The sequence below is a fragment of the Rhinolophus sinicus genome, chromosome 16 (assembly GCF_057876585.1).
Source record: "Rhinolophus sinicus isolate RSI-liver-muscle chromosome 16, RSI-T2T, whole genome shotgun sequence".
Classification (NCBI taxonomy): Eukaryota; Metazoa; Chordata; class Mammalia; order Chiroptera; family Rhinolophidae; genus Rhinolophus; species Rhinolophus sinicus.
The window spans coordinates 153,425,510-153,453,260 of record NC_142516.1 but is presented as its reverse complement, the minus strand read 5'-3'; the positions used below and the strand labels follow the sequence as shown (position 1 = coordinate 153,453,260).

The window sequence follows — 27,751 nt, the reverse complement described above, 5'->3', positions numbered from 1 at the left end:
ACAAATAAATGATAATGATCTCCATCGTTACCCAGAGCTGAAATATCACAATAAATCATACTAAAATAAGCTTTGGTTTATAGTCAGAATTTTCCATTATTTTTTACTCCATTGCTTAAGTTCTTACCAATTAAAGTTATTCCATTATTCTTATATAATCTGTTGGAAAAGGAACAGTATGCATTGTTATTAAAACTCAACAAAAGGGATGATAATTAAATCTCACACCCCTGCCCCATAGAGAATGGAAGAGGCTGCCATGAGAACAGTCCCATTTATTAGTCAGACCCTCTAAAAACAAAGTAGAAAAATCACAGAGATGACCTTTAGTCAGGGTGTTCATGATGCTATAGAAATATTAGGGACCTTGTCTCTTGAACTACACAGTCACTCTCCTTTTTATTGGATTCTATGGAAGTCTCCATGGAAAACTGGAAAATAATTCAGCATTTTTTGGGATATATCCTTGGACTCAAGGGACTCAACCTACTCAAGGGACTACACCTATTAATCGTATTTCCTAGAAGATAGGGTTTAATTGAATAAGTTGATCACACACACACACAAAAAAAGGCAAACTGTTATACTAAACCATCTCAGGTTTGTTAGACTCCCTAATTCCCTAATGTCTTGCCAATATACACAAAGCTGATTTAAGTATAAATTATCATCATTTGCCCAGTAAGTAGTAACCAAGGATAATATTTTTTATAATATTTAATATAACAAGATCCACAGCAACATTATTCAGCAAGTGCTTGCAAAGTTAATTTTCTCATAATAGATATGTTTCATTACATCCATGACTTTTCTTCTTAGTGTAAAATTCTAAGTGCACATCTATTTCCAATCTTTTATTCTATATTCTGTCTTGCTGCAATATATTTTTATGTCTTCATATTACAACCATACATAGTTATTGCAACATCAATAACTATATTCTCTATGGTGTACTTTACATCCCCCCCTGACTATTTTGTAACTACCAACAATGTATCTTTTAATATTCCTTCATATATTTCACCCAGCTCCCACCCACCATTCCCCAACCCCCACCCCCACAACCATCAGCATTTTAAGCATTATATATTTTGGCTAATTCCCTTTAAAAAAGTGTTGCAACCTTGCCAAAACTGGCTATCATCTCCTCTTGGCCCTGCCTTTGTTGACTGGATAATTGTCAACATTAGATAATTGACACCTTATCATGCGTAAGATTGTATTTATTGGCTTTCCATTAAAGAAGGTTTTCAATTTTTTATATAGATATTTTTTCTTCTAAATTTTTATTTATTTCCTTGAACAGTTTTTCTATAAGGACATTGTGGTTTTCATATGGCTTATGATAATGTTTTCTATGTTAAAGATTTCAGCCTTTTGCTGCAATATAGACTGCATTATTTTCTCCATTTTGCAATTTATCTCTTACTTTTTTTAATGGTGATACATGTTATACAGAACTTCTTTTTTTATGAAGTTAAAACTATTAATCTTTCCTGTATAGATCCTGCTTAAAAAATCAATATGCTTTCAACCACCTAAATATAAATAAAAATATCAACCTATATATTTTGTTTGCTTCCTCGTTATACTAAAATCTTGGGTCCCATAGGCACTTACTTTAGAGAATGCTGTGGGATAAAAGTCTACCTTATTTTCCAAATATTTATTTAATCAATTAGCAAGCACTGTATTTTGACTAACCTTTCTCTCACTTAAAGTGCTCTCATTTTAAAGTTCTATAAAATGGGGCTCTCGCCTAAAGTCATCCAGACAGACTGTGGCAGAGTTCAATGCTTTGATTGTATAGAGTCGAAAAGAGCGTGGTTCTGGAATTAAAGAGATCTGCATTTGACTGGGCCACAACTGGGATTCAGCCACAGCAACATTACCTTTAGTAAATTACTTCTGCACCTGTTCCTAATCTGTACAATGAGGAAAAATAATTGTACCTAAGTCATCCTACTGTTGTGAGAATGAGTCATTACTCAACGGGTCTATTCAACGATATTGATTAAAAGCATACTATGTAATCAGCTTTTTTCTTTTTTTCTGGGGCGCCATGATCAATTATTTTGATTTCATTGAATTCAAATAATGACCTCTAGTACTGCTCCTAACATTTAAATTTGCCCTATACTTCCATCATTGATTGAAAAGACTTGAAGTATGGGGAAAAAGCCTGTAAATACATAGTATATACCACGGATGCCAAAAAAAAAAAAAAAAAAAAATGTATAAAGTAGACACTTTGGTCCACGTTGCTCAAGCAGGAGTTCGCTGTAATCAGAAGTGTCTGGACGCTGATGGTAACCACTTTGAGCACCTCTTATAATTGCAGGAGTCAAACCTGACTTGTATTCATCTTTTGTTATTGGTATATATTTAGTATTACAATTTTAATAGTTTTTTCCTTTCTTAAAATGTGTATATATATTTTTTGGCACCCTCTGTATTTAGTCTCCAGCACATTACCTAACACAGAGCCAGAAATGTACAAATTTTGTGAATGAGTAACCAAATTAAGAAGTTCTTGCTCATGCAATTTTTATTATTAAAAATAGAAAACAAATTATCTTTAAACAGTCTTAATTGTTTCATGAGACTAAGAATTGATAAATATGTAGTTAGACAGAATAGAAAGGAAGGGAGAAATACCCATACTCCCTGCCTCAAGGGAAAGGCCAGCATATAAATGACAAAAGGAGTTGAAATTTTCACAGATCCATCATCATTCTGACTCATCATGGTTTATGGGCCCACAGGAACTCTAAAACTGAATACTTCCAGTTGCTTGATTAATACACACAACTAGCACATAATCAGCCATCCCTGATCAAGGAGAAAAAATTTCTCCTAGTGACACTCTCTGGAAAACATAATTGACCTTCTTTGTTCTCAACTTAAGTATTGATTTTTTGATGCTTGGAGTCAGTACTGCTGGTGATCAGAACACAGTCTGGGTCCAGATTGGATTTGATACCTGGATCCACGGCTCACATGGTACTTAACCTTGTCCATCAGTTCGCTCATCTATAAAAACAGCCATAATAACTGTGCCTACTACATGGAACTGTTATAAGAATTAAATAATATTTGTGAAGTACTTGAAGCAGTACTAGCACCATAGCAAGAGCTCTGTAGATATTGCCAAATCAGTTAACCATTGATGCATCCTTATTGGAGCCTTCTCTGAGGCTCCTTTCACATACTCCATAGCACCAACCACCAGGCATGTACTCAAGTTTTAATATTACAGTTATTTTTGTAATAACTGTATTCCCGTACCAGACTGTAAGCTACCAACAGCAGAAATATGAATTTATTGGCATCTTTGTGTGTTGCTATTATGCATAGAAAAGATTATTCAAAAATTCATTTGTTTTTGTTTAATTTGTTAATCTAATAAATCCCCAAACTAATTTTTCCTTTATGGGTCTTTGGTTAAGCTTTGGTATAATTTACAAGCTTAGTTAATTAAATTCCTTTAAGAAAACAATCATTACATCAAATAATTATGGGCCTTCTCAGCATGCTAAGATTTCTTAAGAGATGTCAAGGCCAAGTTGTGATTTGATTCCAAACTGCAGCCCTGACTGCCAGACTCTCGAAGAGATCCTCAATTCTTTTTATATTCTTTTATCAAGGGACCATCTGCCTTAGAACTATTATAATTATTAGTAACACCTTTACCTCAGATATTAAAGTGACATCATATTGAAGGTGGGATACCCCGCCTGGCATTGCCTCATTTCCAGGCATACGATTTAACATCTTCCTTCCTACATATTTTTATTCACAATGGTATCATCTAAACCCAGACCAGTGCCTGGTTCATGAATGAATGAAGGAAATTCAAGCTCAGAAAGGCATTTAAAATAGTTATTCATGAATACAATTCAGGTGTCTCTTTACAGTGCTTTAAAAAATAAGAAAAGTAAATATACCTTAAAGCTCAAATTTATGTCGTTATCTTTGAAAAAAAAAATTGTCTAAAGTCCTCCTAACTTCTTCTTAAGCTCTCACATAGCAAGAAGTATAAAACTATGACTGAAATATTTACACTCTCCTCAAGTCCCATAAAAAATGAATTACTCGTTTATTCATCTTGCCTAATGATACAGAAGGGCAAAACAAGTACCAAACAATGAATAATAATGCAAGAGCTCAGATTGTAAAATCAATATGACAGATCAGTAGAGCTACGCTTCATTTTAATGCTCTGAATGCAATAGAGCTTATCTTCTGAATTATATATATGTATTGACCTAATTACATAAATATTGACTTTTCCTTAAATGAAGCTTTTTTTTTTTTCAGTCTCATTGTAATTACGATGTCAGTATTTGTGGCAGTAGTAACATTGAATTTTAACTTAATTGTGACTGATAGTGGCATCCCATGAGATAATTCAGTCACACAGCCTCAGAACATTCGTAGCACTAGATAATAAGCGATAAGTTAGTAATTTTCCAGGTATATTATAGTCAACTTCTTTTTAATTTTTTTTATTAAAATTTATTGGGGTGACAATGGTTAGTAAAATTACATAGGTTTCAAGTGTATAATTCTATAATACATCATCTATATATCACAATGTATGTTTTTACCACCCAGTTAGTTCTCCTTCTATCACCATATATTTGACCCCATTTACCCTCATCTACCACCTTCCTCTACCCTTACCCTCTGGTAACCACTAAACTATTGCCTGTGTCCATGAGTTTCTGTTTCTGTTTGTTTGTCTTGTTCGTTTGTTGCTTTCAGTTTTATATCCCACATAGCAGTGAAATCAGATGGTTCTCAATTTTTTCTGTGTGATTTATTTCACTTAGCATTATAATCTCAAGATCCATCCATGTTGTTGCAAATGGCTATTTCATCTTTTCTTAAGGCAGAGTAGTATTCCATTGTGTATATATACCACATCTTCTTTATCTAATCATCTATCAAAGGACACTTTGGTTGTTTCCATGTCTTGTCCATCATAAATAAAGCTGCAGTTAACATCGGAGCATATATATCTTTATGGATAAATGTTTTCAGATTTTGGGGGTATACACCCAGGAGAAAGTTTGCTGGGTCACATAGTAATTGTACTCTTAATTTTTTGAGGAACCTCCACACTGGCTGCACCAATTTACATTCCCAGCAACAGTGTATGAGTGTTTCTTTCTTCTCCACAGCCTCTCCAACACTTGTTATTATCTGTCTTGTTGATGATAGCTATTCTAACCAGTGTGAGGTGATATCTCATTGTGGTTTTTATTTGCATTTATCTGCTGATTAGTGATGTTGAGCATCTTTTCATAGGTATAGTAAAGTAAACTTATTTAAGAAAATGATTTCATCCCCAGTAATTTGGGGGCTTTGCTCATCCTGAGCTTGTCAAGTGTCATAACATGTAGAAGTAATGACCAGGATGACAGGAACTTCGTCAATAGGTCAAAATGGCTTTTTTTTTTTTTTATGAAACACTTCAACCTTATCTTCAATCTCCAGGCCACACTTTTAAAAATTATTTGATCTATTGACAGATGTCTTCACCTCCATCCCCATAGCTGTGTGTATATGAAGGATATCATTTAGCATAAGTTATTATTCTTTGATATATTTCCAATAAGGATCCTATGCATAGTTTAGTCTAAAACAAAATAGGATCTGTATAAATTCTACTTTTTAAAAAATGCCCTACTTATTTCTTCTTACATCATTTTATTTTCATGAGAAAAGGTTTCACACAGTTACTATAGTTGTTATATCTCTGGGACAAGCAATGACACCATATCTCAGGACATTTTAATTAAATTTATTTTCTTTTTTACCCATCAGTGGCATTAGGGGAATATTCCAAATGCTTTAAGAAGCTGGGGAGGGGGGAAAAGTTTCATTTTGCTCTTATAATATTTCTAGAACTCCCACTCAAAGGTCCTGCACTGTCCAATTTAAGAAGAGCAGAAGCATTTGTATCACATTAGTCATTTAGTGTTAGGTGAACACATGGAGAATGCTATGAAAAAACAATGGTATCTACACTTGGGTTTAAGAGTTGCTGTAGACATATCATGGTAAGGTGGTCATGCATGACCCTGTGTTTTCTTATTTGCCTCTGCAGGGATGCCAGATGAGATGAACCTCAGCGACGTAAAGCAAATCCATCACACAGACGGTGGTAGTACTTTAGACACAACTGGATCAGGATGTACAGCAGCAACTGAGTCAATGACATTCACTCTGATGGGTGCAGTGATGCTACTTCCTAAGCTTTGGTAACTGAACTCTTCTGCTCTGATCGCATATGTCTTATTGGAGTCTTATTTCTCCCCTCTCTTCATTTGATTGGAGTAAGATCTTTTTGAACATAACAGTTATATTTATGAAAAGGTAACACTAACCTCTTAGAAGCCAAGTTGGAATGTTCACAAAGTATCTAAAAATCAACGTTTAAATGATAGACTGTTTGAAAATGTCTCCTTTGAATCTAAATTAAACCTTCTTCAATTCAATCATATTAAACCTGTGAATGTGAAGAATATAGAAGTGTATTCAATTAAGGACTTAGTGTATCTATAATTTTATTATCCCCAATTCCAAACTCATTGCTTTCTTTAAAAAAAAAAAAGATTTGATTTGAAGGCATATTTGCAGAACAATGAAAACAGTACAGAGTGTTTCTTAAAATACTGGAATTAGAATTCCATTAAATGAGTCAAAACATACAATGGCAAATAGTATGCATGCATTTTCAAGAAATTCTTCCATTTTTTGCAAGCTATAGAAAGAAATTACTGAAAGCCTGTACATTATAGAGTAGATTGCTGAGGAACATTTCATGTAATTTCATTGAAGAAGCTTGATAATTTTTATCCAATGTAACTTAGCCACTGACAAACCTTAAAGCCGAGTATTTTGGTAGCGTCTAATCTGTATTCCATTATATCCAAAATGCCATCCAAAATGCTCTGTTCCAGACTCTCTCTTTGCCTAATGGATTTAGCTATGTTGCAAAGTACATGCCTGCTCTAAGAATATCTCTAATAAAGCCGTTAATTATTTGGTGGAAAACTTTAAAGAATATTGATCATTTTCTTCTGGTCAAATGATATATCCATCCACTTTCAAAATATCATTTGCTATTTCTTTTTAAATCCTGATACTGAATACTTGACTATACACATTTTTAAAGTTCCTATGAATATCTAAAGATATGTACTAATACAGAAAATAAGGCACACAATGCTTTAGGTCTTTCCCTATTTGCACGTTAGCAGAGCTGCTAATCCACAGTACCTGATTTCTCAGCTGCGATAAGATACTTCAACAGACACTGATTAGGATATGTCTATTGTTGCACGTAAAGAAAAGATAAGTCAGCTTTTATTAAGAAATATCACATCCAGTCGACAGCCAGATAATATCATCAATACAAAGTGACAGAATAGAAAACAGGAGTGCTGAACCTACAAAATAAAAAAATCAAAAAGATTTGAAATGACCTCTGAGAAAGAATTGAAAGGGACTCAATTGACAGTCAATATTTGTTAGGTGAAATCAATCTCTCCAAATCATGAAATGGTATGTGATCAAACCGTGTTCTCTATTAGAGTCTCAATTAACCAAATGATCTGACAATGGTCAATTTAAACCACAATATGTTCAAACTGCCAAATCAGATTTTATTATCTGTTCAAACATGCCTCAGAACTGGAAATACTGTTCTATCTGCTAATTCTGGATGTAATTTCTCCAGACTTCCATTCCAGACCTTGATATTTATTCTGTGATCTACTTGGTTTATAACTCATTTGAACCACCACACTCCACAAATCATAAACTTAAACATGTATTTTTAAATTTTTCATTTCAACCTCAGCTCATTATTTAAATAACTCTGAAATAAATAATAAAAGTTTCCCATTTGTTGCACTCCAGCCCAAGTCATGATTGGTTTGCTCTGGCAAAACTTCTGACCCAACCTTAGAAGAATTTGGAAGACTAACAAACTAAAAGGCATTGTTTAGCAGTCTAAGATGTTCATGGATAAAACTACTTGACAGGAGAAAATTTTAGATATATCAGGAAATGGATAAAAGCTGAGTAGTAACAAAGTCTAGTATGAATGAATTATTTTTTTACCAACTAAATTTTACATACTCAAATAGGTGTTATCCACCTCCTGGTAGGCACCTTGGAGACTATAAATATATATATATATATATATATATATATATATATATATATATATATATATGTTTACATATACATATATATAAACATTTGTGTTTTATATACACACACACGTATATATGTATATACAGAGGGTGCCAAAAAAATGTATACACATTTTAAGAAAGAAAAAAACTATTAAAATTACACTGATGGCAACCACTTTGAGCACCTCTTGTAATTGTAGAAGTCAAAAGTGACTTGTATTCATCTTTTGTTATTGGTATATATTGAGTATTAAAATTTTAATACAGTTTTCCTTTTTTAAAATGTGTATACATTTTTTTGGCACCCTCCGTATATAAACATACAAATCATAAGGGTGCTGCTAGAGCTCAAAACACTTGGAGATTTTCATATTTTTTTTAGGAGCCGGAGGCACATTTTTTTTTAATGTTCTCAATGAGGATAGTCATCCTTTAACTTTACTCTGTAGCATTTTACTTTTGTATAGCTCTTTACAATTTACAAAGGTCTTTCAAATGAAATGGGGTATCTCCTTTTACCTTCCTTACCACCAAGGATGGCCTTGATTTTTATTCAAATAAAAAAAATGACACTGATTTTTTAAAATACGGCTCAGAATTTGCTTCTGAAGAGTTTTCCATAAGTAAAATCTACAAAGTTTTTGAACAATGGTAAAATTGTTAGAAAACATGTCTACTTTCAAAGATGACTTAAAGGATAACATTCCAATTAATGTACATATTTTAAAATATCACTCACATCTTTTTCATCACATCTTATGCTGGGATAATTTAAATGAAGCCATATTCTTGAATCTCTGAGTTATTTTTGTATAAATTTAAGTGATTATGAAACAAACCATCCAGTATTTTGCATGTATTGGGGGGAAAAGTCAACAATCTGAGCTAACATTTACTTGGCCCTTCCCCTGTACAGACATCATAATAAATGCTTTTATGCACAATCTACTTTAGTTTCCTCAATAACATCGTAACACCATTGAAGAAACTAGGCTTAAAAATATTATCGAATTTGTCTGGTGCCATACAACTAACCATAGTAGAATCAGATGTGTATGTATAATTTCTAAATAATTTGTATATGTTTCTGATTCAAGGTATGATAGCTCTGGAACAGTAGTAAAGAATCACGAAGTTAGAATAAAAAATCATTAGAGGTAACTTAAGTCTCCAAACCAGGATTTAAAAAAAGAAAAACACAATTGACTGTATAATTGTATAATTATCAAATTGCAAATTAGTGTAAAAGTATAATGAAAAAGATAAATGTAAATATGAACTCTTTTTAAAGTACTAGTTATTATCTTCTCACATTTATAAGCACATTCAACCATCAGCCCCCAAAATAAATCGGCTACCAAAAATGAGAAAGAAAACACACATTTTATAGCTATCATGAAATTTATTTTTATTTTCGATGGAACTGAAGGGTACAAAATATTTCTTTGGTCATAGGACACAAGATAACATTTAAAAATGAAAGAAGAAGGAAAAAAGGAAGGAAGGAAGGGAGGGAAGGTAGGAGGAGGGGGGAGGGTGGGAAGGAGGAGGGAGGAAGGAAGAAAAACTATGGGGTAGAATATTATTTTAAAAGTCTTAGATTTGCCTTTTTATCCTATATTTGTTCAGGAGTGTCTTTTCAATAAAACAATGTCTGGAGTGTTCTCTTCTCATTAAAAAACAAATAAGCCACTTCCTCCCAAACACTCAGATTTTCTGAAGTGCTCAATAATGATGTTTAGAAAAGGACTTAATTAGTTTATTGCTAATTGTTTTCAATCACTTAAAATATTGTTTCTATCATCAGAATCCTTCAGGTACAATAAAAATTGTTTCTTGTTGAGTGATTGAATTCAACCTAGACTTCTGTTACTCTATGAGATATTCACTGAGTAGTCTGTTTTATCAGTATTTCTTCAGGTTACAAACTTTGGTATTCTACAGAATTATGTAAGTTATATGAAAATTCAGAAATAATAAGTCTCAATGTTATTAGGTCTGACTTTGGGCATATCAAGTTTCTTTTTGTTTGTTTTTTTTTTCTTAAATACAGGTTGTTATGTGTAAATCATTTCTGATTAAAATACCGATAAAACATTTCTTAGGTTGAAAGCCTGCTTCCTTTGCCTTTGCTAGAACTTCACGGTGACTGAAATGCTATTATATTATCATTATTTTATAAATGGAGATTTAATCAAATGCAGCTTTTAAACTATCTTCTCTGCCTCTGTATGCAGAAAACACTGAAGAGTTTCATCACAATGTAATTTATAACTTCACAGTAGCAACAGCAATAACTTATTTGGATCACGGTCCAAGTAGAGATTAATGTTTGTAGATCCATTTGCAAACATTTAATTTAGAGTCTCTCACCTTCCTGAACATGTCAACTGTCACACTGGAATCATCTTCACCAAGAAGTATATGAGATGATCACACATCCTACCTTCCCCACTAAATTTTTACTTTGAGCACCTCTAAGAGCAGAGGGAAATTGAAATGCCGTAGAATTAAAAATGAAATAGTTAATATTTAAGGACCAATACTGGTTGGAGACAGAAGAATGGGATTAACCCGTATGAATGACTCAGGTAATTTGGTAAGTAAATTCCTACTTTTATGAGTTCCCATATCCACCTTTGAGAAACATTGAACTAGAAGGAAGGAAGGAAGCGTCTTAAAAGAAAACTTTTTTTTGCGGGGAGATGGAAGGGACAGAGGAGTTCTCTGATTTTTCTGATATTACCCAGCCAAAGTCACCAGCAGTACAAGAGAAAAAGAAGCTCAGTCGCAAGTCAAATGCTGTGACTAGTAGGGTGTGTTCAGCAAACACCTGTCTTACTCTATCTCTTTAAGAAATTGAAGCACTAAGTAGATAAATATTTTCAACAGCAGCAATTTCTTAAGAATGAGGTTGAAAGACCCACACAGAATCAAAAAAGACTCCAACTCCGTAACTGTGGTCAATATTGTCAAAGTCTTACTTCCAGAATGCAATTAGCAAAGTCATTATGCTTGTCTGACTCACTCGGAATTCCTACTCCTCTCCCTGCCACCTACATACACTCCCTCACACCCAACACACATTTTCTTATTATTGTTTCTATTTCCTTTTTGTTTTCTTATCTGTAAAAGTGAGAGAACTGTATCTAACTCAGAATTACTTAGAGGACTAGATAATGTAACACATATTAGGAACCTACCTAGCGCATGATAAGCCTTAATTCATGTTTGTTCCTTTCCTATTAAGCGTTCTGGTAAAACGCACATGTTGCCAGGACAGGATAATGCCAAAATACATAGTTATTAATTCTGCCTGTGCATAAATGCTTGATAGGGTTACAGAGCATAAAGAAGGAGGTTTGAGAGTGAATAAGTAGAGCTTATGAAGGGGGATGGGGAAAAAATAGGAAAAGTGCAGGGAGGACTCCATCCTGCCTGTTTTATATTTTCTGGTTTCCTTAGCCTCAACTCGGCAACAAGGCTTATTCATTGAAAATGTATTTCAAAAACAGACGGAGTTAGAGAGTGGTTTTGCTTTAGTTGATTATAAAAGTGTTAGCCCTGACCCAGTGTTCACATGTGAATTGGTCTCTAACTACAACAAATTTAAACCTCAACCTCCCCATCCTGCTTGAAAGTCTCCTTGAAGGTCATCGTCAAACTGCCATGTCAGGGTGATTATAGTGTGGGATAGAGCACAGCTCAAGCTGGGGTGAGAACTAATTATTAATAAGCAAGCAGTGTGTTGCTCAGTATTGCACTAAAAGTCTCCACCAAGTGGGTATTTCTGAATGGCAAAGGAACTTCCTTAAGTTCACATTGCTAATAGGTGACGAATCAAGTATTCTATTTCAAATCATTCTTCAAAATCCTTCTTTCCACTGCACCACTTACAACCCCATGAGTTCAAAAATTCTTGTTTGGTCAGTTGATTAGGTTAGGCTATTCATAGGTGTTGCAGGGTATTATTAAATTTCCCCTTGTTACAATCACCTTTCATTCTTGTCTAGTCTGTCCAATATTGTTTTGTATTCTTTTGTCTTTCTTTCATCCCAAATTTAACTCTGGAAATAAGGTGAGCATCCTGAAGAGATCCCATATGCCAGATCCAAATGCCCTACTGTGGCCACCTGATGGAGAGACTGCCCCCATCACTGACTCACAATAATCCAAAAATGCTAGAGAATCCAGAACAAACACAACTTCAAAGGTTCTAGGAATAATTTTCTGATTGACTGTTAGCAAGTCCCATAACCTCTTTGAACTATAAGTTCTCATCTGTAAAATAATGTGCTTGAGCCAGATGATTATGAAATTTCCTTTTAGATTTCTAGCCTTAAAACAGGTCATATTGATGTAGGGATACAGAATATTTATTTACTAGATATCTTATAACTATTACTTAATATATAAAAGATGCTTTAAAAAGTAATGGATAAAGTATGATTTTAGTTACAACTTTATGCATGTATTTACTCTCTATCACATATAGGGATATGGTTTTTCTATATAAGATTCAATGGAATAAGGTTTTCATAGGGAAAGGGCAGAAGAGAACTAAGGTTCTTCAATTTTCATTTAATGGATAGGACAATATGCCTGAGCAAAGAAATCTATCTTGTCATTAAATACTAAGCAACTAATTGCTTTTTGTTCTAGCTAATCTTACAGGAGTTACTATCTGAGGTCTTCACTAATTCCGCTGTTGTGCCTCAAATACTGAAAAACAAATAATACAAAGAATAGCAGCATTGAAAGACCAAAAGATAAAAGGATGTGGAAGAAAGAGATGAAGTTACAAAAGTTAGTTTGACAGTATTTTCTCTTCTCACAGATTTTCCCAGGAGACCCATTTAAACAGGCCTAAACAAATGCTGTTGCCTCTGATGATTTATTGCAGAACAAGCTGACAGAGCATAGGAGCATGTTATCTGGTCCCCTGTAGTGCAGGGGCTAATTCAGAAAATAAAGAAAGACCAGAAGTGCAGCAATTGGAGCAAATGCTCTATATCATTTGGCAAGTAAGCAGATGGAAGCTTGGAATCACAGCTTATTTAAAAGGATAGCTTTTAAATATGGTGTGTTTATAATTTTCGTATTTTCTTTTCTTCATTTATTAAAAAAAACACGAATGCATATCAATGAGAATTTCATCAAGATTCATCTAAAATACAAGATTCTCTATAAAACTACCTTAATCAACCATTTTTTCTGATTAAAAATATTTATATTTAAAATAGAAGAAAATAAATATCACCAAAATTCTTTCAACCTCTGTTAATGTTTTGCTAAATTAAAAAAAAAAATCTTACTTGTAGTGATGCAGCTATATAAAATATATGCACATATACATAGATACAGAGATCTATATAGAACACACATGTATCTATACATACAAAAAGATGGAGGGATATTGTGATTAAATATTTACAAAAATATTCAGATATGATTTTATGATATGATGTTTCCTTTTTAAGCTATCATAAATATAATTCTGTTTTCCAGGTCACAAATATAATTCTAAAAATAAATAATTGATTCATAGTATTCTTCATATGAATGTCACACCATTTATTTAATTAATTCCCTATTGAGCAACATTAAATTATTGCCAATATGTCATAAACAATGTTTCAATGAAAATTTTTATAAGCTAAATTTTATGTACCTCCATGATAATACTCTTAAATTAGTTCTTCTTCCTTATGTGGGACAGGAAAGAGAGATGCTTTATTCTACTTGCAATGACCACAATAGTCAGGAACAAACAAGCCAGACAAACAATAAAGATACCAATTATTTTTTTCATAATCATTGACCTTGTTATCCTTCCTTGATTTTTCCCTAATTGAAAGTAATTCTTTCCTTAAATCAACATAATATAAAATTAGATTATAATCATTTGTGTATTTATCTTATTTTCCCTGTTAGATTAAAGGTTACTAAGGGCTTTCTGAATCCTTTGTGGTAGCACAATCCTTTGAAATTATAATGTTTGTCCAAATATACGAGGTCGGACAATTAAGTTCGTGAACTCATCCTAGAAAAAGTGCGACATACCTCGTCGCTGAATATCGGTATAGTCACCTTCAAACTACTCCCCTCAGGAAGCTATGCACCTATGCCAGCACTTGGTCCACCCTTCAAAGCAATTTTGGAACTCTTTTTCTTGAATGGCCATCAGAGCTGTAGTCCTATTACCTTTGATGTCCTGAATGTCATCAAATGGGGGGTGGGAGATGAGGGTAAGGGGGATCGAATATATGGTGATGGAAGGAGAACTGACTCTGGGTGATGAACACACAATGTGATTTATAGATGATGTAATACAGAATTGTACACCTGAAATCTATGTAATTTTACTAACAATTGTCACCCCAATAAATTTAATAAAATAAAATTTAAAAATAAAATGTCTTCCTTTCAATATTTCCTTTGTCTTCCAGTAAAGAAATAAGTCATTGGGGGCCATCTCAAGTGAGTAGGGAGGGTATTCCAATACAGTAACTTTTTTACTGGCTAAAAACTCCCTCACTGACTGTGCCCTGTGAGCTGGTGCACTGTGAGGCAAGAGCCATGAATTGTTATCAAAAGTTCATGTGGTCTAACTTTTTCACGCAGCCTTTTTAGCACTTCCAAATAGCAAACTTGGTTAACTGTTTGTCCAGTTGGTAGAAATTCATAATGAATAATCCCTCTGATATCAAAAAAATGTTAGCAACATCGTTGCAACAAGCTCACGAACTTAATTGCCAGAACTTTGTATGTGTTGATTCAATTCTAAACACAACAGGACACAAAAAAAGTGCTATTTTACTATATTTGTTCCAACTAATTACTCTTAGAAATAATCTGCCTATAAATATACTAAAAACAGTTATAATATAGTAATAATTTCTTCCTGTATCAAATAATACTTGGGGAACTAATGAGATACATTAACTTGTGAAAATATTTGTAAATAGAAAAATAATATAGATTATAATTGTTGTTGTTACAACCAAATGGACTATTTGCTGTGGCTCTATATATTTTTCAGTATTCCACATCTGAACTCTTAATGTAATGAAATATAACATGAGAGTCATGAAAATGAAGATGTCTGTATTGGAAAGGAGGCTATTAGACTTCACGTGTCTGCCACGCTCAGAGTCCCTTCTGAGGAAATCAAAATATGATCTCCTTTTTTTGAAACCTAGTGTGTACTTACAGCACATCTCCATTTGGACACACCATACTGCAGTTGCTGAGCTGGTGGCTACTGTATTGGACAACACAGATTCAAAGGTGTAGACACCAAAGCTCCTTGAGAAAATTATCATTAATAATGAAAAAAGTTGAATAACCTCCCTTAATCATAAATCAGAAACAAGAGAATATATATTAACCTGGCAAAATGTCATTTTCTTTGTGTATTAGTAAAACCTGTTTTTCTAAATACTGATAGGAAGTGAACATTCTAAAAAAGAGATATCTTTGAAGATGACAAAGATTCTCTCCTTGACCAAACTCAGCCTTTTCTGAAGTCTTTTCTCTACTAGGCCCCTGTTTTGGGGGCTTCCATATTTCTGCATTGTCCAATTTTAGCAAGAATATGGCTAAGTCAGTTTCGCCAGAGTCCTCCATAGGCAATATCTGGTAACCCTTAAAATCTAATCAGGTTCTTCATCTTGCCCCATTCCCCAGGTGATTCTGATCATCCTGGACTGCCTTCAGCAAAAATGCTCTCAGGTTACTTTAGCCAGAATTCCCAATATCCATGTTGTTTCCTAATAGTAATTCTCCATCCACTGACCCCCACCTTGCTCCTTGGATATAAATTCCCACTTAAACTTTTGTTGAGTTTAGCCCAGTCTCTCTCCCCCACTGTAATACCTCATTTCAGTTGTCCCTGCAACCTGTCACAATAGCTCCCCTAAATAAAATTGGCCTTAGTGTTAACCAGCGTCATGAATAATTTTTTCTTTTACAAAATGTTAGAACTTTTCAGAATGACAGTGTGAGGGACTCAGGGAAATATTCAGCTGGTCAAAATTAGCAATGATAATCATTTAAATTCTCTGGAGATTGCTCAAATGGTTTCTACAAACTGAGAAGCATTTATTCATCAAAACCTAAGGAAATCCCGTAGGAATACTGTGAGGCAGTGGCATTCCAGTATAAATCTCCCACAGGTAAGCCCTGAGGGGAAAAAAAAATACTCTAATAGGAATTGCAAGGCAATTTCCATTTGCCCCCCCCCCCCCCCCCCCCATCCTGCCTCACTCCTGCCTTCTGCCAAGGAAGCGCTATTTCAGGTAGATACTGCAGCCAGTGGTCATCAGCAGATTCCATTTTTCAAAGATCAGTGCTGCGGGAGGCTTATATTGGGACAGTGACTGTAGCCTGGTAGCAGTGCTTACTCACCCACTCCCAACTCCCACTAAGTAGGGAAGACGTATTGGGGCAGTTGGTGAAGAGTGCAGCCCCTTTTTCTAAAGCAAGTCAAGTTGCAGTTTCCATCTCCCCCAGCTCCCCAATGTGGGAGAGGAATTCCAGGTAGTCTTGGCAGCTGTTGAATAACAGCAGATTCCTTCCTCCCTCGGCAGAAGATCCCTACTGGGTGTGATGGTAACCCAGTAGATTTACCAGTTCCAGCCCAATATTAGTGCAGCCAAGTATTAAACGAATAAAAAAGCAAGTAAACAACAATAACAATAATCTCTAGAGACGAATCAGTATCTGGAGTTGTTATAATGGAAGGGAGCTCCTAACCTGACAAAATGTATCTATAAAAAACTGTATATCTAACATCATACCTAATGGTAAAAAACTGAAAGCTTTTCCCCTACGATCAAGAACAAGAGAAGGATGTTGGCTCTCTCAATGTCTATTTAACATTGTACTAGAGAACATAGCTAAGGCAATTAAGTAATTATACCAAAAGAAAAAAACGAAAAGATATTCTGATTGAGAATAAAGAAGTAAAGCTATTTTTTAATTATAAAGGATATGAACTTGTACATATATAAAGTATCCACCAAAAATATGAAAACTAATAAAATGAATTCAGCAAGGTTGGAAGAGAAATGATATTTCTGTATTTTAGCAAGGCACAATCTATAAACAAAGTTTAAAAAAAAAAGCAATTCCACTAATGGCATCAAAAAGATGCTATTAGAAATAAATGTAACAAAAAAAGGGCAACACATACACAAAGGACTTAAACACACAACAATAAAGTAGTGTTGAAAGAAAGTAAAGATCTAAACAAATGGGAAGACCTCCCAGGCTTATGCATCAGAAGATTAAATAATGTTAAAATAGCAATAATCCCAAATTGATGTATAAATTCAGAGTGGTGTCTATTAAAATGCCAATTGGCTTTCTTGCAGAAATTGACAAGCTTATCCTAAAATTCACATACAAGTACAAAAAACACAGAATAGACAATTTTGAAAAAGAACAAACTTCGAAGACTACTTCTTCTGAAGTTCAAAGCTTTCTATACAATTAGTTATCAAGACAGTGTGGTTCTGGCTTAAGGATAAATGTATAAGTCAATGCAATAAAATGCTGAGTTCAGAACTGATCTTATACCATTCACAAATGTTAACTTCAAGTGGATCACAGACCTAAATATATGAACTAAAGTTAATAAACTGTTAAAAGAAAACATCCGAGTAAATCTTTGGGACCTTGGATTAGGTAATGGTTTCTTACATATGACACCGAAAGTGCACCAACAAAAAAAGCTAAATAGGACTTTATCAAAATTAAAAGCTTTTAAGCTTTAACGGACACTATCAAAAGTGAGAATGGATGAAAATATTTAAATATCACATATGTAATAAGGGACTTGCATCCAGAATATATAAAGAATTCTTACAACTCAATAATACAGAGATACATAACCAAATAAAAATATGGATGAAGAGTCTGAACAGATATTTCTCCAAAAAAGATACACAACAGGTCAATAAACCCAGGAAAAGATGCTCAACGTAATTAGTTATTAATCATTAGGGAAACGGAAATCAAAACGAGGAAATACCCCATCACACCCACTAAAGTGGAATAAAAATAATAAATGTTGTAACGATGTAAAGAAATTAGAACCATCATGTACTGCTGGTGAGAATGTAAAATTGTGCAGCCACTTTAGAAAACAGTCTGCTACTTCCTCAAAATGTTAAAACATATGATCCAGAAATTCCACCCTTAAGAATACACCCAAGAGAAATAAAAACATCCATTCACACAAAAACTTGTACATTAAGCATTATTCATTATAGCTGAAAAGTAAAAACAACCTATATAACCAGCAACTGATGAATGAAATACAGTGTGTTCAGACAATGGAAACTTAGTTGATAATAGGAAACACTGAAGTACTGATAAATGCTATAACACACATGGACCTTGAAAACATTATGTTAAGTGAAAGAAGTCAATCACAAAAGACCACAAATTATATGATTTCATTTTTATGACATATCCAGGATAGGCAAATCCATGGAGACAGAAAGTAGATTAGTCAGCGCCAGGGTATTGGGGATGGAGGGAATGGAGCATGACTGCTAATAGATATGGATTTCTTTTGAGAGTCATGAAAGCATCCTAAAATTGTGGTGATGGTTACACAACTCTGTGAATATACTAAAGACCACTGAATTCTCCATTTAAAATGGGTGAAATGTATGATATATGAAATAAATATATTTCAATAAAGTTGTTAAATAAAGAAACACAGGACAATTTGAACTCTTAAAAGATCAATCCTTTCTTCCTGATTCAAAATTAGAGAAGATGTCAAGGTGAGTCCTGACCAAGGCCCAATAACAACATAGAGAAATCTCTCCCTCAAGGAATAAACATCCCAACCCAGGACAGAGCCCAGAAAAGAGGAGGGATGGGATTTTTGAGACAGAGGGGGCAATTACTAAAAGACCCTGTGGGGAAGAGTTGTGTCCTGGTTAAGTGTATGAATGGGTCAAAGGAAGACTGAAAGTCTGTTAGTTTGGCATGATCTCCGTTTACTAAGCTACCTCTGAGGAATGAGGTGATCTGCCTTGGAATAATTACAATGACAGAGACAGGAATATATACCTGTACCCTGGACAGTGGAAAAAACTTACTGCTTGAGATATACATAACCTTATAAGACAACGCTGCTTGTTCATAGTAACATCTCTTTTTTGTTGTGACAGACTGAATGTTTGTGTCCACCAGGCTGCCCCCCCCAACCCACAAAATGGATATATTGAAACCTAATTCTCAGTATGATGGTATTGGGGGTGGGGCTTTTGGAAGCTGTTTAGGTCATGAGTGTGGAGTCATCGTGAATGGTCCTTACAAAGAGACCTCAGATTGTTCTTTTGTCTTTTCCCACCATGTTTGATTTCAGCAAGATGGCCACATATAAATGAGGGAGTAGGCTCTCACTAGACACCAAATTGGTCAGCAACTTGATCTTAGACTTCCCAGCCTCCACAACTGTGAGAAACAAATTTCTGTTATTTTGAAGCTACCCAGTTTATGGTATTCTGTTATAGCAGCACAAATAACATAACACAGCTACAGGGGAAAAAAATAAATAAAAAAGAAAATTGCCAAAAATGATACTTCTCAACATACAATAGGGTCTAAAAGAGCTGAAATCTTAGAATACATCACTGGACTCCTTGATAAAAAATAACCTAAGGAAGGCTGTATATCTTTTCTACTAGAACTTACTGTTGTCTCCCAGCAAGCAGAAAGTCTCTCTGAATTTTCGGCCTTATACCTGAGCACCAACTCTCTGGTCTAGTGCCATAACAGACCTTCCCAAAGCAATCTCTGGTGATGGTTGCCATATCCCAGGGTGGATTTTAATTCCATGTCACGAAAACTGTTAGAATTGCTTCTCCCCTTCCAGCTGCCCCATCCCAGACATCAAACACTTTAATTTACCAAATATTTATGTATTAAGACTGTCTTGAAGGAAGCAGACTATACATCCTGCAAATCAATGTATATAAGTATTTCACTTTAAAATGCTGCCTGTGGATGTTATCTGCACCCCAATCTGTGAAGTCTGTCATGCCTACGTTATCCACTCCTTGGCATCTGTGTTGGGGCATGGCTTCCAAGTAGTCAGTTCCAAAATCTTTTGATACTTTACCTCTGTTTTTCTTATCTGCTCAGCCACCCCACCCCCATCCTCATGTACATCAGTCTGACACAGGAGACTTTGGCCCCTTATTCTTTGCCAGTGTGGGACCCTCGGACACATTTCTTCGACACAGGACACCTCAGATTGGTTAATATTTCACTTCCACTGCCCAGGCAGGTATGCTTTTATCTAAGGCAGCTTGTTATTCTAATTAATAAGACCCCAAAGCAGGACCTGAAGAATGAAAGCAAGGAAGCCTGTCTTGGCAATACCTATGAGCTGACTTGGCACAAGAGCTCTGCAACACTACCGCCCCTTGCCTCCAGCTCTTCTCCCACCCTTTTTAACTAAAGTAATCTGAGCAAGTTGCTATTCCTTGCTTTCTGAAATTGCCTCATTGGTACACATATGTTCCAGAGTTGGTTAGACAGATATTCATTTTTAAGGGGACAGAGATGTAACATTTAAAATCACTAGGAATTAAGAGAGCATATCCCTGAAGAATATTCAGTTTTATTTTGCTTTGATACCCTGATTAGCAGGAATGTGCTAGCTACTAAAGGTAATCTCCATGCATCGTGATATTTATCAGTGCAAGACAATGAACAAAAGCATTGCAAGCACTGAAAATGAGCTACAAATTGGACATTGTAAATTCAACTGGAATTCTAGTTTAAATACCAGTTACTTGTGAGTTTGAAAAGCATCACTAATCTCCCTCTGTTAATTCAGAGTGTCAAAAGTATAGTTTCTGGCCCTGCTCTGTCCTCTGCTTATCACATGGAGAAAATGCCATCCTTTGAAAAGCTATTAGATTGAGAAGCTGACATGTTTATCTTATCACTCTCAAAATAAAACATGTTCTGATTCTTCCCCTTGTCATCCTTTCTCTCTCTAGTCTCTGAAGTATGAACACTGGCTCCCTAACATGTATTTGAAAATGACTGTATCAGTGCTCCAGATGTGGTAAACTGAGATTCTTTCATCTTTCTTACAGGTTCTGGAAATGTTTGTTTTCTATTCATAAAATGTTGCAGGGTCTGAGGTTAGTGCCCATCCCTGCCCTTAAACAACTTACTATGCAGATGGATTGGAAACGTGTGTAACAGAGACTGCTAACAACCTCCCAATATCCATTCTCCCTCTCTTTGGTAATAGAACTCACTCCATTTTAGTATGGATGCCCAGGATTTCTGTCATTTGCAGCTAGGTGGCGACATGACTGTGGTCTGACCAATAAAATCTAAGCAGTGATTGTAATGGCTAATTTTATGTGTCAGCTTGACTGGACTATGGGATGCTTAGATAGCTGGTAAAACACAATTTCTGGGTGTGTCTGTGGAAGAGATTAGCATTTGAATCAGTAGACTGAGTAAAAAAGGCCATCCTCCCCAACACAGGTGGGCATCATCCAATCCATTGAGGACTTAAATAGCATGAAAAGGCAGAGGGAGGAAGAATTTGCTATCTCTGCATGAGCTGAGACCTCCATATTCTTCTTCTGCTCTTGAGAAAAAAGAGAGCTTGCCCTTTGCCCCATCTCCCTACCTTCTCTATCCTACTGCAACCGAATGTGGATTCAGTGGCTGAACTGTGAGACAAGAACCACATTGTAGAAGTGACAGAGAGAAAGCCACCAATGCACTGGATCCAACATAACTACATACCAGCCCTGGTTAGGTTGTTTCAACCCAAATTTTGCAAGAGATTTTTTTTTTAATGAAAAATTAAAAATCTACCTTAAGGCACTATCATTTAGCTTTGTTACTTACAGCTGCATATAATTCTGACCACAACAGAGGCACAAAATAATGACTAAACAACAAACCAAAAGAACAATGCTAATGGAGGTAGGCATTTTTTTTCCCTAAAAAAATATAAGTGGAGAGTGTTGTAGGTGCCTGGATCCGTGCGAAAAAGAACTCTATTCCCAACTGTCACTGATTTTACTCAAGTATCAGAGGACTTTGTATGATTAAGTACCTAATGAGCTGTGTAGTCAATAAGTGCTTGAAAGGCACAGAAAGAAGGCAATTCTGTGGATTTCAGTATTTAGATAGTCCTGAAAAGCTATCCCTTGAGCTAAACCTTCCCAGAGAAACTGATAAGAGGGTTGAAGAAAAACAATCTCATCAAGATAAATAAGACCAAAGTGATATCAAAAGTAGGGTCCAGTAAGTACATCCTTTGGTTGAAGTGGAGAGTTACTTTTAAGGGAGTAATGTGAGATAGGGAGTGAAGGCTAGAAAAAGATCTGAGGGTCAGGCTAATGGGTTTAGATTTCTGCCTTGGGTAAGGGAAGCTACTGAAAAATTTTGGTACATGTTAGTTTATACAAATTGCAAGGTGGCAACCTCCCTGCTTGAGTTTTAAGTTGAAATCTGTGCTTAATACAATAAAGAGAAGTGTCATTGCCTGTGAATCTACTCTGTGACAAGCCTTCTATTATCAGTAATTTTATTTAATCTTTACAAAAACCTTGTGAAGTCATTATTTTGTGCCTCTGTTGTGGTCAGAATTATATGTAGCTGTAAGTAACAAAGCTAAATGATAGTGCCTTAAGGTAGATTTTTAATTTTTCATTAAAAAAAAAAAATCTCTTGCAAAATTTGGGTTGAGACAACCTAACCTTGTATCATCATCACTGACTTTATAGACGAGGAAACTGAAGTTTTAAGGAGGCAAGAAGCTTGTTCAATATTACTCAAAGAGCAAATGGCAAAAGCCAACTCTTCAGCCCAATTCTGTGTGGTATACATAGCCTTGTGCTCCTTTCCATTTCATCTCACAACCACGCCGTAACTGGATGACAAACTCCTAGCTGACAGCAATAGTTACACTTAAATGCTTTACTACTACTAACATTTTTAAAGAGAACATATAACAACTATCTTGGCTGATTTTCTTCTAAAAATAGAAAAACAGAACTCTGAATTGATCAATGTCTTCTGTGGTTATTTTATTCATTTGATCCTTGTTTTTAAATAAAAGTCATTAAGGTATAAGACACAAAGAGTAAAATTAAGTTAGAATAGAATAAAAGTAATCAATGTTTATTACATATTCTACAGCCAAGGTCACAAATCTTCAAGGCTATTTAAAAAATTGCTGCATTATTGAGAGGCCTTGGCTTTAAACCACAGGATGGAAAGAGATTGGCTTTGAAACCTTTCTCCCTTGAAAACTTTGAGTTGGGTGTTACTTAAATACTGAGATTTTAATAAAAAGAAAGAAAACAACCACTAAAATGTTGATTCTACAGTATGAGGACAATGGTTTCCTTAAATCTTTATTGAACCCCTAAGCACTTACACTTTTTAAAGCATAGCTCTTTTCTGAATGAAACTGAAGGATATAATTACAAATATGCAATCAAGTCATTTTATGGTGTGACATCACTCATATCAAGTGAATTTTCTTCTGGTACTGAGCAAACATAAATAACTGTGAATGTCAATGAGCTCATTGAGCAAGCATGATTTAAAGTAATGAAGTAAACTTTGGTTGCAGTATTGATTACAAACAAAAATTTGTAATATATGTCTGCATGTGGGATTTATTTCAGAATATCTATACTTTCCCCTCAGGTATACAGAGCTTTAGATTTTGAATGAACTCTTTAAAGATCCCTCATTCATACAACCTCTATATAAATTACCATTTCAGGTTATAAATTTTTGATCTGGGAAGTCAAGATGCTCACTTCCCATGCATCTTCTCATATGTTTAATCACTACATAGGGCAGATCTCCTTTTGAGCTCAAGGCTAGGCTAACATACTATTTTAAAAGTAATCCTACTGGCTTTGAAATCTACAAAAGCTATGATAAACACATAGCTGACATCATAAGAATACACCCTCCATGTAAAAATTAAGTATTTTGTATTTTTTAACCTTGCTTATCAAAACCAAAATTGAGAAGTCTCTGGAAATTCTCATCATTAACACTATTTTTATAACCACTGTTTATACCAGCTGCATGTTTATACCAGTTACAGTATAACAGAAGGAACTGTTACAGTTACAGAAAGGAACTTGCAGGTATCACAAACTTAATCAAATAATTGACATACATTTATTTAATCTCTTTACTTCCCAATTATGCTGAAAAAGAATTATGATGTATCTTTAATGATAATAACAAATATAGATAACGCTTATTTGTTACTTTACTTGTACCAGATATTCTTCTAAGTGCCTTAAATTAATCTTTATATCAAATCCATGAGACGCGTACTCTGGTTATTGGTCCCGTTTTATAATACATTCAAGCAAACGAAGGAACACAATTTTTTTGTAGCTTGCCAGAGATCATAGAGCTTATACACAGCAGAGCTAGAATTTGTTCTGACTCCAGGGTCTATGCCTTCAACTACCATATGATTCAACCTTTTAGGTGAATTAAAGACCCAGGTAGGAACTACCTATACTCAGAGAAAAACCTAAGAGAATAGTAAAATTCCAGATGATTTTAAGTTGGCCAGGGGTTCAAATTTTGATTTTGTCAATAACTAAGTATCTGATATTAGGCAAGTGACCTGACTTTTCTGAGCTTTAGTGTTCTTTTTTGAAAAGTAAGGAAAATAATGCTTACTTGACTGGGTTGTTGTGAAGATTAGATAGTGACCTATAGATAGATAGTGACCAATATAGTGTCATATACATAGTAAAAATTAAAATAAGGATACTTCTTTCATTATTAGTCTTTTTATTAATCTAAATATACAACACAAATCAGCCTCAGAAAGTAGTCATTACTATGGTGGTAGAAAGAGAACTAACTAGTGACTTGAACACCAAGTTCAACTTTCTCACTAACTTTGAAATTATGACCGTCATTCAACACTCTGGGTCCCAGATTCCCTTTCATCTCTAACATACACCGAATATATGAATTCACTTTATTGCCTCCTGTTAAGGACTGAATGTTCGTGTCTACCTCCCTACTCCCACCCCCACCAATTCCTATGTTGAAACACTGTGTCTTTCAATGTGATAGTATTGGGAAGTGGGGCCTTTGGGAGGTAATAAGGGTTAGACGAGGTCAGGAGGGTGGAGCCCTCATGAATGGGATTAGTGCCCTTGTAAGAGTCATGAGAGAGCTTGCTTCCACTCTCTGCACTCTACTATGAAAAACAGGTAGATGCAACTTGAAAAAGCGTTCTCAGAACCTGACTGTGCTGGCCTCCTATTCTCACACTTCCAGCCTCAAGGTGTGAGAAAGAAGTTTCTGTTGTTTATAAGCCTTTGTCATAGCAGCCTAAAGAGACTAAGATATCTGCTATTCACCAACATGAATGTTACTCATTTTTCTTCTCAACCCCTGATGAGTCTGATCCTGAGAAGATACATGTTCTGATTGCTGAAATCAACTGACATGGTCTGAATCCCTCTTTGAAGGGTACAGTGAGATTGGCAGCATGGCAGTTATTGGCTTAGAGTGCACTCTGGAATCTAAGAAACCACATTGGGGGAAGAAAGCAAAATAAATTCCAGTGGTAATTCAAAAAAGAACATGTAAAGAGAGAATACATCGAGACCTTCAAGGGAGCTGAGAGTTAATAAGAAACTAAGGCCAAGTCTAAAGGGCAGAAACTCGGGACAATGGTTGAAGAAAAGAATCAGGAGACAGAAGAAATTAGGATAAGAGCCCCAGTGGTTCAGTGAAAATCTAGAGAATCTGGGTCAGCTTCCCAAAATAACGCCAAAATCTTCTATAAGGTATGTGAGTGTGCTAAGCTAATAAAAGCACAATGAGAGTATACAATGTCCTCCCTGACATAATATCTTGCACTCTTCCCAACCTGTGCTTCTCAAATTAAAAATTTATCAAACTAAAATGCATATTCTGATTCTGTAGGCCTGGGGTGGGGCCAGAGATTCTGCTTTTCTGACAAGATCCTGAAAGGGCTTGCTGCTGGCAAAGCCATACCTTGAATGACAAGGCTCCTGATACCCTTTCTCTGATATTGACATTGTTCTTCTGCCAAAGGTAATCTGGTGACACCAGTAGACTCTTCTGACATTCTTCCAGTTCTTAAACACTTATTCCCTGCCTCAGTCTCCAGAAGAAACCTTATTCCATCATTTGGCAGTGAGTGACCCTTGCCCCTTGTCTACCAGTTCTGGAGCTGTGATATTCAACACCTACTTCTGTTAGAACCCCTGATCATCCCCATGTGCTTGGGGGAAGTGGTAGGGAATGTAGGCAAGTACACAGAGAATGGAAGCAAGCAAATACAAGCTGCAACTGGGAGCCACAGTGCAGCTCCAATATTTCTAAGATGGAACTTCAAGAAATATTGCTATAAATGATGCATAAAGTCTAGAGAATTATGAGCACTATGCTATGAACTGAATGTTTTTGTTCCACCAAAATCTCCACATTGAAACCTGATTCCCAATATCATGTTATTAGGAGGTGGGACCTTGAAAGGTTATTAGGTCATGGGGGTGGAGCTCTCAAGAATGAGCTTAGTGCCCTTTTAAAAGAGGCCCCAGAGAGATTTCTTGTCCTTTTCACCATGTAAGGGCACAGCAAAAAAGATATCAGTCAGTAAACCAGGAAGAAGACTCTCAGGCATAGAATCTACTAGTATCTTGATCTTGGACTTCCCACCTTCCAGAACTGTGAGAAATAAATTTGTTTTTCATAAGCCTCCCAGTCTATGGTATTTTCTTATAGCAGCCTGAATAAATTAAGACACACTACTATCAGCCAAACATAGGGGGAAAGATTTACTATGATCCAAATCACTGTTTAAATCATTGTTTCTACAGGGTAATACATTCTAAGTTCTAAAAACCACTCAAATATAATATTTTAATATTATATATCAAAATATGTATTAACATTATTTATTAATAATATTTGAATTAATTCAGAAATTGTGACTTGCTGAAACACTCAGGAAAAAAAAAAAAAACATACTTGAATCAAGAAATCATACCAGCTAAGTATTTGACATTACTAGATTTTTATTTGTAAATGTAAAATAAGCACACTGTCAAAAGTTATCTTAAAGCTATAAAAGTTACAATAACACTTTGGTTTTAATAACCATGAGGATTTTTAAGCTTTAAAGAACATTTAAATTATTATTTTCCTCCTTTTCCATAATTTACAATATTTTAGAGCCACTTTAAAAATTTTTAGTTCTGGAAATCTTAATCTGCTTCAAATTCTTAAAATTTTGTTGAATTTAAATAATCAGTGACATTATTTTAATTAGTTAATAATTTTAATGTAGATATTTAAGTTAATGAAAATAAATCTCTCACCTCTATTTAATACTAACTTTCAAATTGATATTTCATATTTACGCCCTGCTTCCAAATGAAGTTCATCAGATCTTACACTTTGAGCTGAAAAGTTTGAAAATGTTATTGCCACTCCAATTT

At 34.9% G+C, this 27,751-nt stretch overlaps 1 protein-coding gene across 2 annotated transcripts in view; it reads left to right on the top strand.

Moving 5' to 3' along the window:
* Window positions 1–8,191, top strand: part of GPC5 (glypican 5) — a 1,207,509-nt gene extending 1,199,318 nt beyond the window's left edge. For both annotated transcript variants that reach the window (XM_088792887.1, XM_019737193.3), the window contains one exon: window positions 6,116–8,191. In XM_088792887.1, the coding sequence (XP_088649013.1) occupies window positions 6,116–6,273 (158 nt within the window). In that variant the 3' untranslated portion in view covers window positions 6,274–8,191. The remainder of the gene's footprint in view (window positions 1–6,115) is intronic.
* The last annotated feature ends 19,560 nt before the right edge of the window (window positions 8,192–27,751 follow it).